The sequence below is a fragment of the Lipotes vexillifer genome, unplaced genomic scaffold (assembly GCF_000442215.2).
Source record: "Lipotes vexillifer unplaced genomic scaffold, Lipotes_vexillifer_v1.1 scaffold382, whole genome shotgun sequence".
NCBI classification, from domain to species: domain Eukaryota; kingdom Metazoa; phylum Chordata; class Mammalia; order Artiodactyla; family Lipotidae; genus Lipotes; species Lipotes vexillifer.
Window position 1 is genome coordinate 8710239 of NW_006780611.1, and position 15463 is coordinate 8725701.

Sequence of the window (15463 nt, forward strand, 5' to 3'; positions counted from 1 at the left end):
GGCCCGAAAAACGAAAAAAAAAAAAAAAAAAAAAAAAAGAAATCAGGGGGCCCACCCAATCTATACTGGACATTGGTGAGTACTGTAAGTAACAGGAAAAAAAAGAGTAGGAGCCTGAACTAACTGCAAAGCAATGCTTGGGTCTAACCTTAGTCAATCATGAGGCAGTTCTGGGCCTCCTAGTAAGCAAGGGAGGTCAGAGGATAAATGAATGAATGAATGAATAAATAAGTAAATAAACATATTTCTTAAGAAAATAAATTGGTCATTATCTAATATTATTAATATAGTATGCTTTGCATGACTTATAACAGCCAGTGGATAAATAACTGATAATGAATGAATAAAGATGAATTATTTAATGATTCATTTTCTATCTGTGCCTGGAGGATTCCGTAGCACATGGCATTCCCAATCCCCTTTCCTCTTATTATGAGAATAAACAAGAGGCTGACAAAGGCTGGCGGGATTCTTCCCAACTAGTTTTTAGCTTCTGCAAGGCTACCCTTCTATAAGAGGGCTAGAATCTCCACTTTAAGGTAACCAGGTTTGTTACATGCCTTCCCTCATTTATCTAAAATAGAGTAAGACATGGTAAGGAGAGTCTACAGAGCTGAGATCTGAACATCAGTTCGACTAACTTTACAACATTCATAGCATAACCAAAGAAATCTGGTGGGTACTGTGTATTGTGCAAGATTCCCTGCAAAAGCTCCTCAAGGCATTTTCCCACCATCACATCAGAGGTAGAATGGATCATAAACGATGAAGTCATTATAAAACAGGACCACCGCTTGACCACTCTCCTTGCAACATGGTGCTCTATTCTGGGAGATTAGCCATTCAAAACTCTAGGACACAGTCAGAAAAAGCCTGCCTGTGATACATGTTACGAGCAAACTGTTTCAGGACTTGAATGAATTCTTACTGTTGTGTTTTTTTTTTTTTAATTACATCTTTCTGTAAATTCAAGAATTTTAAAAATTTAAAAGCCAGTCACAACTCTAGGCACTAACTGGAGAGCAATGCAGCTGTTGGGCAGGATGCCCAATCCGACCTGCTTCCGGAAGTCCAACTAGAGACATCAGAATCAGTGCGTGTGCCACATCATATGCTCCAGAAAGTCAGGCAGTAACAGAGGAGAGGGAAATTATGATTAAGTCTGAATTACTTCTTGGGCCCTCTCTCTTCTCTTCTGAACCTTAGTGATTTTAATAGCTTGTGGTGCAAATATTTCTAAAGATGAGCTGCTCAAAATAAGGGCACAGTTTCTTATTTTCCAGAGAGAAAGTCTGTGGCTTAAACATGATCTCTGCATCAGGGAAATAAAGACGTGAAAAATGCTGGGTATCCTGTTTTCTAATTTCCATTCATTTACCACCAAAAGCCATTTACTTACTCTAATGATTGGATCTTTTCCCCTTCCCTGCTGCCATTATTTAATACCATTCTCATCTTACAGTCTGAACTTCTAATTGCCTCTATTTCTGAAAAACTTCAATAAGATTCTTTTTCAGATAAAAGTATTCTTTAAGAAAATTAGGATACGGGTAGGACCAATACAAACTATTTTCTTTAAACACCTTTTTGTTTTGTTTTTTTAATTAATTTTTATTCTTTAAATACCTTGATGGTACCAAACATCAAAAAGAAACAAATAAACAAAAACAAACAAACAAAAAACCCTTCTAGAAATGTTTTAAAAGTAGTAGTTAAAATACAAACAAGCTCTAGAGAAGACATTATTTTAGACTGAAAATTTTCTTGGTGAATAATAATGAGTTACAATGCAATAAAAAAATCTCAAAGATTGATGACACACAGAGTGGCTGACACACACTCAACACTGTTCAGTAACCTCTAAGCACTGTCTCCATTTCTTTACCTTCCACTCACTCCCCATACTCAATGCACACTGGCCTTTGTCCAGATTGTCTCCCTGGAAGCATCTCTCCTCATTAAATCACTAGTGATTTTGCTGTCATTCTAATGGGCACTAGTTGGACCTCGGGGGGAGAAAGCCTACCTCAAATATTAATCAATCAGAGTAGACCCAAGGTTATTCAGTGCACGCAGCACCATATGCACCCACCGTAATATGACTTCTGGAATGGACTCAAAAGCCAGAGTTGTGGCCACTGTACAACAGTGGTCCATCGCCTCAGGTATGCTGACGGGAAAGTGCTGTTTCTCTGCTGTGTCCAAACTGGGTAAAGGTTATGAATTACTGCTTTGGACAGCAATATCTAAAAATTTTAATTTATATTGAGCTGGAAGCTTTTCCCTGTTGCTTTGACTCACCAACAGACATTTACCAAGGAACTGCTAAGTGTCAGGCACCAGAGCCCTTCAAATCTTTGAAGATAGTTACCAGAGCTTCCCCATGTGGGAAGCATTCCTTGGGAGTTAAACACTCCCCACCCCCTTCCAGTATTTAACCCTCCCAGAGGAGACACAGGTTCAAATTCCTTGACCACTCTGGCCCAAACTCCTCATGGTCCATAGAGGTTGATCTCTGTTCCTTTGCATAGAGTGGTGCCCATTATAGGAACTGTAAATCCCTGCCTAGATACTGTATTTCCAGTAATGTAGCTTCAGGTCATGTTAGTTTCTACAAATTTCATACTGATAACTTCCATTAAGCCAACCGTCACCCTAAGATCTAACATCTTTTTAACAACGCTAAATGGTTATGTCCAAACTCTTGCATTACGTAGTCTATTTCTTCAATCCTAATCATACCCTTCACCCCTGTTAAATCTGGTCTATTACATCAATCCCACAAACTTTTCCAAGACCAATGTCCACCAAAAGAGGAGATCAGCTTCTACCTTAGGTGCCTTTTGGTTATTTGCTACTTGAATAGCAGGCCCGGCTCTGGCCCATGTCTTCACCTAACCTCCACTTGAAAGCCCTGTCCTGTTTTCTCCAAAATTCTCACTTTTTTTAAATGATGGAAAATAAAGAAAATATGCTGAATTTACTTTTTCTCTGAAATATGGACAAACCTTACTTCAGTCCTCTGTACAACCAGAGACTTGGCACCAACACAGTCTTTTTTTTTTTTTATTAGGGTCTGCTGGGGAAAGAGAGGTGGATTCAGAGTTAAGGGGAGGCTGCCTGAGGCAGGCACCATCTCGGGGAAGGGGAATAGGACCCAGAAACATCAGCTGAGGGAAGAAAAATGGGATTTAGGCAGGCTCTTGGGAACAAAGATGAAGATGTGGCTGTAAAATGGGATAAAAAGGGTAGAAAGGTCAGGGCCTCCTCCTACTTATGGTCTAACAGGCCTCAGGGATAATTTTTATTCCCCAGTTCTAACAATTAAATCCCTTATGAGGCCCAAAACAGGCTCTCAGCTCACTTCAGGATCATTTTAATTTTTGAGTGGGAGGGTGGTGGCGATAGGGGGGTATGGAAACTGTGAAACTGTATTCCATTTTATGGTAGGTATGAGAAAAACCCTAAATGGAAGGAAACTTTGGTAGTAAGTAAAAAAAAAAGTTTAATTTTTAAGGCTTTGGCAGAGAAAAGAGGAATGTGATTCTGAGAAGAGACCTGGTACAAATAAAAAAAAAGAAATAAAACTAACGGATTTTCAATTTTCCAATAGAAATACCACTTAACGTACAGAGCAGCTTATTTCAACAGCTCAACTGGTCCTTGGAGTCACAAGTATTAAGAACTGTGGCCAGGCCCAGGAACCCAACCACTGTGTTCCAGCAACCACAGAGTCTGGATTTTTTAGGAAAATGCCAATTTTCTCATCTGTTGTCCTCATAAATCATCAAAAAGTCCTATAAATATACTTATATGCCAAAATCCTTTCCTAGACAGTATACTGGTTTAGAAAATATGGACACTGTTCTACTATCAATAATTCTATTTCTATGGTAAAGTATAATTTACATTTCAAACAAGTAATTTATAGAGATACTTCCAAAATAATGCCTACCTCTGGGTTAGAAACTGGCTGGAAGTACAAGGGGAGAACACTGTTCTCTCTAACTAATTAAAATAATTACAGCTAGTAGTAGTTTCTCTCAGTTTATTTTATAAATCACTACAAAGTTCCAGACTATATTCTCTTGGAAATGCTTTTTGATTAGAAATATATGACAGTAATGTCTACTCATCTGAGAATTTTTTAGTTTTCCAGGACTAAGTTTCCTAAGAAACTAGTACCATCTTTATTAGTCTTCCATTGCTGTGTGACATACTTTGGCCTGGTGGTCCAATAAAACGAAACAAAACAATTTAGAAACCAGTCATTAGAGAACCTCCCATCAAGCCTTGGCCTCTCCATGACCCTTATCTTCCCCCATGTTATCATAATCACATCTGATTCCCTTCATCCAGGGCAGTGGTCCTCAACTTGGGACATATACTGTGGTCACCTGCAGAGCTTCCCTAAATACATCGATCTGCTAGGGCTGTGGCCTGGGACCATGAAGGTTTGGGAGTAGACTGGGCTTGCGTGTTTTGACAAGTCTATGCAAATGATTCTACTGCATATGCTAGCAGAGAACAACATATTTAAGTGGGTGAGGTTAGGAGTTACAACGCTGGTCTCAAGGAATTAAGTCTCCCATTCTTAAGGAAAACTGACCAAAAGTATGACCACTGATTATGCAAGACTGCATAATCAAAATGAACAAAAGAGAAAGAACTGAATACACACAGACCGTTAGAGGTCGAGAAGGACCTCAGGGACATCTGCTTCTGTTTACAACACATCACAATTTTGTTAAGAGTTAAAGTGCATTATTTTTAAAAGCATATTCCAGGCTCTAGTTCAGAAGATAGCGTGAGCATCCTAAATATAACACTCATTTTCAGACTCAATGCCTATCATGGATCAAGGTGGTTAACAACCTTCTGCAGTTCCCACCTGTAAAGCAGGGACCAGTGTGTTGCTTTTGCTATTATTGTTCTAAGAAAAATTTTGAAAAGGTTCAGCTCAAAATTATGACCTCTTTACTTTCAAAACAAGGTATTACACTGTCTAATCTCTCTTCCCTCCCAAAAAATGTAAGGCCAACTAGAAACACTAAGTACTTTTAATTTGTCATTACTGCTCTTCAGTGACTGCAAACAGCCAAACTTAATTACTCTACACCCACTGTCACGAATCAAGTGGATTGGAGGCTGAGTCAGCAAAGTGTAAAATCTAAACACAAAAGAGCATAAATCTAAAAAGGAAGAAAATAAAATCTTACCTTTGGTTTTTTGTTCCGTGACCTGCAAAATAAAGAGACGTAAGTAAATGAGACTTGCTTTCTAATTCTGTATTGTATTCTAAGACTACTTTAATTGTGATATTAGTAATTCAAGGTGTCAGATACATAGGCATACCTAAAATTCAGAAAAAGTCAGTTCAGACATCCTTCTAAAGACAATGGCCATATGTCCAGCTATAACTTACACGACCATCCTTATGAAAGATACTAAAAATTAAGACAAAAAAGCGTTCTGCTCTCGTTAAATGAGGTCCTTGCACTATTTCCCATTCAGACTGCAATGACTAGAGAAAAGCAAATGGATGAGGCCCAGAAACAAAATTAACCACAGAGACAAAAAGATTTACCTGTGAGTATGGACTCAAACACTTGACTTCAAATCTAGAAAGCAAAGTTTAAGGGGCCATACTCAGAGGCATTAGAGATCACGGTAGGAAAGCTGGATTCAAAACCAAGCTATGCCACTTCCTGGCTACGCGATCTCAGTTTTTAATTTACCTTTTGAATGAAGGTAATAACAGTATCTCCTTTGCAGAAAAGGATGCTGTAAGGATTAAATCAGATATCCTACACCAATGCTTAATAACTGCAATTATCACCAAAGTTTATAGAAAATAATGTGAAACAGAAATATTCAATAAGATTGAAACATATAAATTTTGAACAAATACAGACTGCTTTGTTGAAAGTATTTCTTTATATAGTAACTAATACATTTCTGGAAGTGACTAACTTAAAAGGTTGGATATGCTGAATATAATAATGGGTTTTGGGGCTTCCCTGGTGGCGCAGTGGTTGAGAGTCCACCTGCCAATGCAGGGGACACGGGTTCGAGCCCTGGTCTGGGAGGATCCCACATGCCGCGGAGCAACTAGCCCCGTGAGCCATAATTACTGAGCCTGCGCGTCTGGAGCCTGTGCTCCGCAACAAGAGAGGCCGAGATAGTGAGAGGCCCGCGCACCGCGATGAGGAGTGGCCCCCACTTGCCACAACTGGAGAAACGAAGACCCAACACAACCATAAATAAATAAATAAAATTAAAAAAAAAAAATAATGGGTTTTTGGAGAGTTTGGAAATGATGACTAGGAGCCACACGGAAAACTGCTTCCGCTATTAAGAGGGGAAAATAAAGGAGAGCATCTAATTATACATGCCCTATAATATTTAAGCAAAACCACAAAAGTTCATGAATAAGAAAAATATTCCAAAGGAAATGCACCAGAATTCCAATAGGGGTTAAATCACATTATTGAGATCATGGGTTATTTTGACCCCCTTTAACCAATTGTTAATCTTCCAAAAAATATTTTTATATTAGTTCTCCGACTTCTGTAACAAAAATATTCGTATAGAAGAGGTTTAATTATTTGTGGCTGGCAATCATACTAAGTTACTGCTTTGGGTGTTCACGAAAACATGGTCATCTTTGGAAGGTCTATCCTGTGGCTAACCAGCTCCTTCAAAAGGGATTCCAGCACACCACTGAGTTAAAACAATCCACTTGGATGACCTCCTGGAGTGTTTCTTACATTCTTGCATTAAGACAAGCTAATTCTGCTGTACTGATTCTGTGGTAGGCAGCCTCTTAAAATGAATGTCTCCCAGTACTAACTGTTACAGAGCTCAATTCTACTGTATAATTTTTCTATAAGCCCACATATCGAAGAATGAACTGATTTGTATCCACATACCAATTCCTTAAGGCAACTGAAGATTTCTACCACTGTAAATACTTCTCACAATGCCATGTGGAAGATCAGTTATACAGGAAGTGAATGCCTTCCCTAGCTGTAAGCAACAAACCCAACTAATGTCAAATGTGTCTTATAATGTGGGTTCTGTTAAAAGAGCTGCCCCCACACGGTGAAAAGCTGGATGATCAAAACATGTGTTCTGCCAACGCTAAACAATGATTCTTTAGCAGCAGCAGACTAACGAATGTGAGTGAAATCCTTCTCTGAAACCTCTCTCATGCGTGAAATCTAACAGTTTACTCAGGGATGGTTCTAGAAAGAGCAAACCACCATAACCACTGAGCATAATGGAAAAGAAGCTCGTGCTTAATTTCTATTTAGAAGTAACTTAATTTAGCTAAATAAAAGTCAGCTCTTCAGGAAAATTATGTTGCCAGCATCCATTCTTGACCATTCACTTATTTTTTAAAATACATTTATTTATTTATGTGTGTATGTATGTATGTATGTATGTATGTGTGTGTGTATTTATGGCTGTGTTGGGTCTTCGTTGCTGCGAGTCGGGGCTACTCTTCATTGCGGTGCACGGGCTTCTCACTGCAGTGGCTTCTCTTATTGTGGAGCACAGGCTCTAGGTACACAGGCTCCAGAGCGCAGGCTCAGTAGTTGTGGCGCATGGGCTTACTTGCTCCACAGCATGTCGGATCTTCCCAGACCAGGGATCGAACCCATGTCCCCTGCACTGGCAGGCGGATTCTTAACCACTGTGCCACCAGGGAAGTCCCGACCATTCACTTCTTTTTTTCTTTAAATATCTTTATCAGAGTATAAATGCTTTACAATGTTGTGCTAGTTTCTGCTGTATAAAAAAGTGAATCAGCTATATGCATACGTATATCCCCATATCCCCTCCCTCTTGCATCTCCCTCCCACCCTCCTTATCCCACCCCTCTAGGTGGTCGCAAAGCACGAAGCTGATCTCCCTGTGCCATGCAGCTGCTTCTCACTAGCTATCTATTTTACATTTGGTACTGTGTATGTGTCAATGCTATTCTCTCACTTCGTCCCAGTTTACCTTCCCCCTCCCCATGTCCTCAAGTCCATTCTCTACGTCTGTGTCTTTCTACGTGCCCTGCCTCTAAGTTTTTCAGAACCTTTTTTTTTTTAAGATTCCATATAATATGTGTTAGCATATGGTATTTGTTTTTCTCTTTCTTACTGCACTCTGTATGACAGACTCTAGGAACAGCCACCTCACTACAAATAACTCAATTTCGTTTCTTTTTATGGCTGAGTAATATTCTATTGTATATATGTGCCACATATTCTTTATTCATCTGTCGGTGGAACACCTAGGTTGCGTCCATGTCCTGGCTACTGTAAACAGTGCTGCAATGAACACTGTGGTACATGATTCTTTTTGAATTATGGTTTTCTCAGGGTATATGCCCAGTAGTGGGATTGCTTGGTCATATGGTAGTTTTATTTTTAAGGAACCTCCATACTGTTCTCCAAAGTGGCTGTACCAACTTACATTCCCACCAACAGTGCAAGAGGGTTCCCTTTTCTTCACAACCTCTCCAGCATTTATTCTTTGTAGATTGTTTGATGATAGCCATTCTGACTGATGTGAGGTGATAGCTCATTGTCGTTTTGATTTGCGTTTCTCTAACGATTAGTGATGTTGAGCATCTTTTCATGTGTTTGTTGGCAATCTGTATATCTTCTTTGGAGAAATGTCCATTTAGGTCTTCTGCCCATTTTTGCTTTGCGTTGTTTGTTTTTTTAATATTGAGCTGCATGAGCTGCTTATATATTTTGGAGATTAATCCTTTGTCGGTTGCTTCATTTGCAAATATTTTCTCCGATTCTGAGGGTTGCCTTTTCGTCTTGCTTATGGTTTCCTTTGCTGGGCAAAAGCTTTTTAAGTTTCATTAGGTCCCATTTGTTTATTTTTGTTTTTATTTCCATTTCTCTAGGAGGTGGGCCAAAAAGGATCTTGCTGTGATATATGTCACAGAGTGTTCTGCCTATGTTTTCCTCTAAGAGTCTTATACTGTTTGGCCTTATATTTAGGTCTTGAATCCATTTTGAGTTTATTTTTGTGTATGGTGTTAGCGAGTGTTCTAATTTCATTCTTTTACATGTAGCTGTCCAGTTTTCCCAACACCACTTATTGAAGAGGCTGTCTTTTCTACATTGTATATTCTTTTTTTTTCTTTTTCTTTTTTTTGCGGTACGCGGGCCTCTCACTGTTGTGGCCTCTCCCATTGTGGAGCACAGACTCTGGACGCGCAGGCTCAGTGGCCATGGCTCACAGGCTCAGCCGCTCCGCGGCATGTGGGATCTTCCCGGACCGGGGCACAAACCCGCGTCCCCTGCATCGGCAGGCGGACTCTCAACCACTGCGCCACCAGGGAAGCACTCTACATTGTATGTTCTTGCCTCCTTTATCAAAGATAAGGTGACTACAGGCATGTGGGTTTATCTCTGGGATTTCTGTCCTGTTCCATTGATCTACATTTCTGTTTCTGTGCCAGTATCATACTTTCTTGATTACTGTAGCTGTGTAGTATAGTCTGAAGTCAGGGAGCCTGATTCCTCCAGCTCCGTTTTTCTTTCTCAAGATTGTTTTGGCTATTCGCGGTCTTTTGTGTTTCCATACAAATTGTGCAATTTTTTGTTCTAGCTCTGTGAAAAATGCCACTGATAGTTTGATAGGGATTGCATTGAATCTGCAGATTACTTTGGGTAGTATAGTCATTTTCACAATGTTGATTCTTCCAATCCAAGAACATAGTATATCTCTCCAACTGTCTGTATCATCTTTAATTTCTTTCATCAGTGTCTTACAGTTTTCTGCATACAATCTTTTGTCTCCTTAGATAGGTTTATTCCTAGGTATTTTCTTCTTTTTGTTGCAATGGTAAATGGGAGTGTTTCCTTAATTTCTCTTTCAGATTTTTCATCATTAGTGTATAGGAATGCAAGAGATTTCTGTGCATTAATTTTGTATCCTGCTACTCTACCAAATTCATTGCTTAGCTCTAGTAGTTTCCTGGTAGCATCTTTAGGATTCTCTGTGTATAGGATCATGTCATCTGCAGACAGTGACAGCTTTACTTCTTCTTTTCCGATTTGGATTCCTTTTCTTTCTTTTTCTTCTGACTGCTGTGGCTAAAACTTCCAAAACTATGTTGAATAACAGTGGTGAGAGTGGGCCACCTTGTCCTGTTCCTGATCTTAAGAGGAAATGGTTTCAGTTTTTCACCATTGAGAACGATGCTGCCTGTGGGTTTCTCATATGTGGCCTTTATTCTGTTGACGTAAGTTCCCTCTATGCCTACTTTCTGGAGACTTTTTATCAGAAATGGATGTTGAATTTTGTCAAAAGCTTTTTCTGCATCTATTGAGATGATCATATGGTTTTTATCCTTCAATTTGTTAATATGGTGTATCACATTGACTGATTTGCGTATATTGAAGAATCCTTGCATCCCTGGGATAAATCCCACTTGATCATGGTGTATGATCCTTTTACTGTGTTGTTGGATTCTGTCTGCTAGTATTTTGTTGAGGATTTTTGCATCTATGTTCATCAGAGATATTGGTCTGTAGTTCTCTTTCTTTGTGACATCTTTGTCTGGTTTTGGTATCAGGGTGATGGTGGCCTCGTAGAATGAGTTTGGGAGTGTTCCTCCCTCTGCTATATTTTGGAAGAGTTTGAGAAGGATCGGTGTTAGCTCTTCTCTAAATGTCTGATAGAACTTGCCTGTGAAGTTATCTGGTCCTGGGCTTTTGCCTGTTGGAAGATTTTTAATTACAGTTTCAATTTCAGTGCTTGTGAGTGGTCTGTTTATATTTTCTGTTTCTTCCTGGTTCAGTCTCAGAAGGCTGTGCTTTTCTAAGATTTATCCATTTCTTCCAGGTTGTCCATTTTATTGTCATAGAATTGCTTGTAGTAATCTCTCATGACCCTTTGCATTTCTGCAGTGCCAGTTGTTGCTTCTCCTTTTTCATTTCTAATCCTACTGATTTGAGTCCTCTCCCTTTTTTTCTTGATGAGTCTGGCTAATGGTTTATCCATTTTGTTTATCTTCTCAAAGAACCAGCTTTTAGTTTTATTGATCTTTGCTATTGTTTCCTTCATTTCTTTTTCACTTATTTCTAGTCTGATCTTTATGATTTCTTTCCTTCTGCTAACTTTGGAGTTTTTTTGTTCTTCTTTCTCTAGTTGCTTTAGGTGTAAGGTTAGGTTGTTTGAGATGTTTGTTTCTTGAGGTAGGATTGTATTGCTATAAACTTCCCTTTTAGAACTGCTTTTGTTGCATCCCGTAGGTTTTGGTTTTAGTGTTTTCACTGTCATGTGTTTCTAGGTATTTTTTGATTTCCTCTTTGATTTCTTCAGTGATCTCTTGGTTATTTAGCAGTGTACTGTTTAGCCTTTATGTGTTTGTATTTTTTTTACAGATTTTTTTCCTGTAATTGATATCTAGTCTCATAGCGTGTGGTCAGAAAAGATACTTGATACGATTTCAATTTTCTTAAATTTACCAAGGCTTGATTTGTGACCCAAGATATGATCTATCCTGGAGAATGTTCCAGGAGCACTTGAGAAGAAAGTGTATTTTGTTGTTTTTGGGTGGAATGTCCTATAAATACCAATTAAGTCCATCTTTTTTAATGTATCATTTAAAGCTTGTGTTTCCTTATTTATTTTCATTTTGGATGATCTGTCCATTGGTGAAAGTGAGGTGTTAGAAGTCCCTTACTATGACTGTGTTACTGTCAATTTCCCCTTTTATGGCTGTTAGCATTTGCCTTATGTATTGAGGTGCTCCTATGTTGGGAACATAAATATTTACAATTGTTATATCTTCTTCTTGGATTGATCCCTTGATCATTATGTAGTTTCCTTTGTCTCTTGTAATAGTCTTTATTTTAAAGTCTATTTTGTCTGATATGAGAATTGCTACTCCAGCTTTCTTTTGATTTCCATTTGCATGGAATATCTTTTTCCATCCCCTCACTTTCAGTCTGTATGTTTCCCTAGGTCTGAAGTGGGTCTCTTGTAGACAGCATATATACGGGGCTTGTTTCTGTAACCATTCAGCCAGTCTATGTCTTTTGGTTGGAGCATCTAATCCATTTACATTTAAGGTAATTATCGATATGTATGTTCCTATTACCATTTTCTTAATTGTTTTGGGTTTGTTATTGTAGGTCTTTTCCTTCTCCTGTGTTTCCGGCCTAGAGAAGTTCCTGTAGCATTTGTTGTAGAGCTGGTTTGGTGGTGCTGAATTCTCTTAACTTTTGCTTATCTGTAAAGGTTTTAATTTCTCCATCGAATCTGAATGAGATCCTTGCTGGGTAATCTTGGTTGTAGGTTTTTCCCTTCCCTCACTTTAAATATGTCCTGCCACTCCCTCTGGCTTGCAGGGTTTCTGCTGAAAAATCAGCTGTTAACCTTATGGGGATTCCCTTATATGTTATTTGTTGCTTCTTCTTTGCTACTTTTAATATTTTTTCTTTTATTTAGTTTTTGATACTTTGATTAATATGTGTCTTGGCGTGTTTCTCTTTGGGTTTACCCTGGATGGTACTCTCTGTGCTTCCTGGACTTGATTGACTATTTCCTTTCCCATCTTAGGGAAGTTTTCGACTATAATCTCTTCAAATATTTTCTCAGACCCTTTCTTTTTCTCTTCTTTTTCTGGGACCCCTATAATTCGAATGTTGGTGCATTTAATATTGTCCCAGAGGTCTCTGAGACTGTCCTCAATTCTTTTAATTCTTTTTTCTTTAATCTGCTCCCTGGCAGTTATTTCCACCATTTTATCTTCCAGCTCACTTATCCATTCTTCTGCCTCAGTTATCCTGTTATTGATTCCTTCTAGAGTATTTTTAATTTCAGTAATTGTGTTGTTCATCACTGTTGGTTTGCTCTTTAGTTCTTCTTGATCCTTGTTAAATGTTTCTTGTATTTTCTCCATTCTGTTTCTGAGATTTTGGATCATCTTTACTATCATTACTCTGAATTCTTTTTCAGGTAGGTTGCCTATTTCGTCTACATTTGGTCTTGTAGCTTTTTACCTTTCTCGTTCGTCTGTAACATTTTTTTGTCATTTCATTTTTTTTTTTTTTTGGATGGGTGGTGCTGTATTCCTGTCTTACTGGTTGTTTGGCCTGAGAGGTCCAGCACTGGAGTTGGCAGGCAGTGGGATAGTGCTGCATCTTGGTGCTGAGATGAGGACCTCTGGGAGGCCTCACTCCAACTGATATTCCCTGGGGTCTGAGGTTCTCTGTTAGTCCAGTGGTTTGGACTCCGAGCTCCCACCACAGGAGCTCAGGCCCGACCTCCAGCCTGGGAACCAAGATCCCGCAAGCGTGCTGCTGGGGGTTCCTCCCGTCCCCTTAGGTGTCTGTGGTACCCCACTGGTGCCTGGTAGGTGCCCTAGTTGTGAGGAGATGTGAATTCCACGTCCTCCTAGTATGCCTTCTTGACTCCGCCATCCCATTCACTTATTAAACAAACATTTTTTTTTTTTTTTTTTTTGCGGTACATGGGCCTCTCACTGTTGTGGCCTCTTCCGTTGTGGAGCACAGGCTCTGGAATGCAGGCTCAGCGGCCATGGCTCACGGGCCCAGCCTCTCCGTGGCATGTGGGATCTTCCCGGACCGGGGCACGAACCCGTGTCCCCTGCATCGGCAGGCGGACTCTCAACCACTGTGCCACCAGGGAAGCCCAAACAAACATTTTTTGAGTAACACTTTTGCACTGGGCACTGTCCTAGTTACTGAAAATACAAATATGAATAAAGTCTTGAGAAACTTAAGAGCCAGTCTAATGGGGTAGACAGAAAGAGATGATTGTAAAGCAATGGGGTAGGCTGAGAGAAAGATGTGGAAGCACTAAGAAGAGGCACCACAAATGTTTGCTGACTGACTGAATGAATGACCCCATTATAGAACCTCTGGCACATTCTCTACCATTCTTTGCATTATAGCACGTTGCTGACTGACTGAATGAATGACCCCATTATAGAACCTCTGGCACATTCTCTACCATTCTTTGCATTATAGCACGTTGCTGACTGACTGAATGAATGACCCCATTATAGAACCTCTGGCACATTCTCTACCATTCTTTGCATTATAGCACATTTTATGCCTCCTAGTTGAGGTGCTGTCTCTACAGTGAGGTCAGAAACCACTAAGACAGTCACATGGTGAGCTTTGTGCTCGCTCCTTAAAAGTGCTAAATCAGAATCTAACTCTGAAATTACACAATGGTTCAGTATGATAAAACAATATCAAAGGCCATGTGTTAAGCCTAGATCCTCTGTCAGCCAATCTAGAACATTTAGGAACAAAAATGAGTAAATTTTTATTGTTCATAATTAACCATTTGAAATTTCATTTATGGTGATTTTCCTCTTTGCCATAACTTTTAAACCAGTTCTTAATGCAGATGCAAATACACGGAGGAGACTGTCCAGCTGTATATATGAAATTCTCTGCATAAATAGTCCCAATTCACTCTCAAATAAATCCACACCATCTTTTATTTTAAATCATTTTTCTTAGTAGGATCCACAACGAAGGTTTACAGATGCACATTTTATTAATCACTTCTAGTATTGACGTTTCAGGTTAAAAAACATTGTTATGTATGTGAAGAATGAGGATGAACTGTACATTGCCTAAAACAATCACTCTATTCGGCATCTTGTAACCAGCCTTTGTTCAAGTTCCCCAGTGGCCAGCTTATAACCATGTATTCCCACAGACTGCAAAATCCAATTTTTGTACCAATTTAGTAGACGAAATGTGAATGCCCTAAAGGAAGAAAGCCTTGGGGCTTCCCTGGTGGCGCAGTGGTTGAGAATCTGCCTGCCAGTGCAGGGGACACAGGTCTGAGCCCTGGTTCGGGAAGATCCCACATGCCACTGAGCAAGCCCGTGCACCACAACTACTGAGCCTGTGCTCTAGAGCCCATGAGCCACAACTAATGAGCCCGCGTGCCACAACTATTGAAGCCTGCACACCTAGAGCCCGTGCTCCACAATAAGAGAAGCCACCGCAATGAGAAGCCCACGCACCACAACAAAGAGCAGCCTCCACTTGCTGCAACCAGAGAAAGCTCACCCGCAGCAACGAAGACCCAAGGCAGCCATAAATGGAAGGAAAGAAGGGAGGGAGGGAGGGAGGGCGGAAGAAAAGAAGGAAGAAAGCCTTCACTGAGGTTCACTGTCCCATAACTCCTGTAGGAAGGTCAGTGCATGTGGGTACAATGCCCCTGATACCCTATATCTGGTGGACCCGCACATCACAACCTTGGTGACGTGGAATGTGGCAGTATCCACCAAGTATAAAAAAAAAAGCCTCTGGGGGCTTCCCTAGTGGCGCAGTAGTTGAGAGTCCGCCTGCTGATGCAGGGGACACGGGTTCGTGCCCCAGTCCGGGAAGATCCCACATGCCACAGAGCGGCTAGGCTCGCGAGCCATGGCCGCTAAGCCTGCGCGTCT

The 15463-nt window shown here is 40.0% G+C and overlaps 1 protein-coding gene across 3 annotated transcripts in view; it reads right to left on the reverse strand.

Annotated features, from left to right (window-relative positions):
- TNRC6B (trinucleotide repeat containing adaptor 6B) overlaps nt 1–15463 on the reverse strand; it is a 190894-nt gene that overhangs the window by 57287 nt on the left and 118144 nt on the right. For all 3 annotated transcript variants that reach the window (XM_007453989.1, XM_007453990.1, XM_007453992.1), the window contains one exon: nt 5220–5241. In XM_007453989.1, the coding sequence (XP_007454051.1) occupies nt 5220–5241 (22 nt within the window). The remainder of the gene's footprint in view (nt 1–5219; nt 5242–15463) is intronic.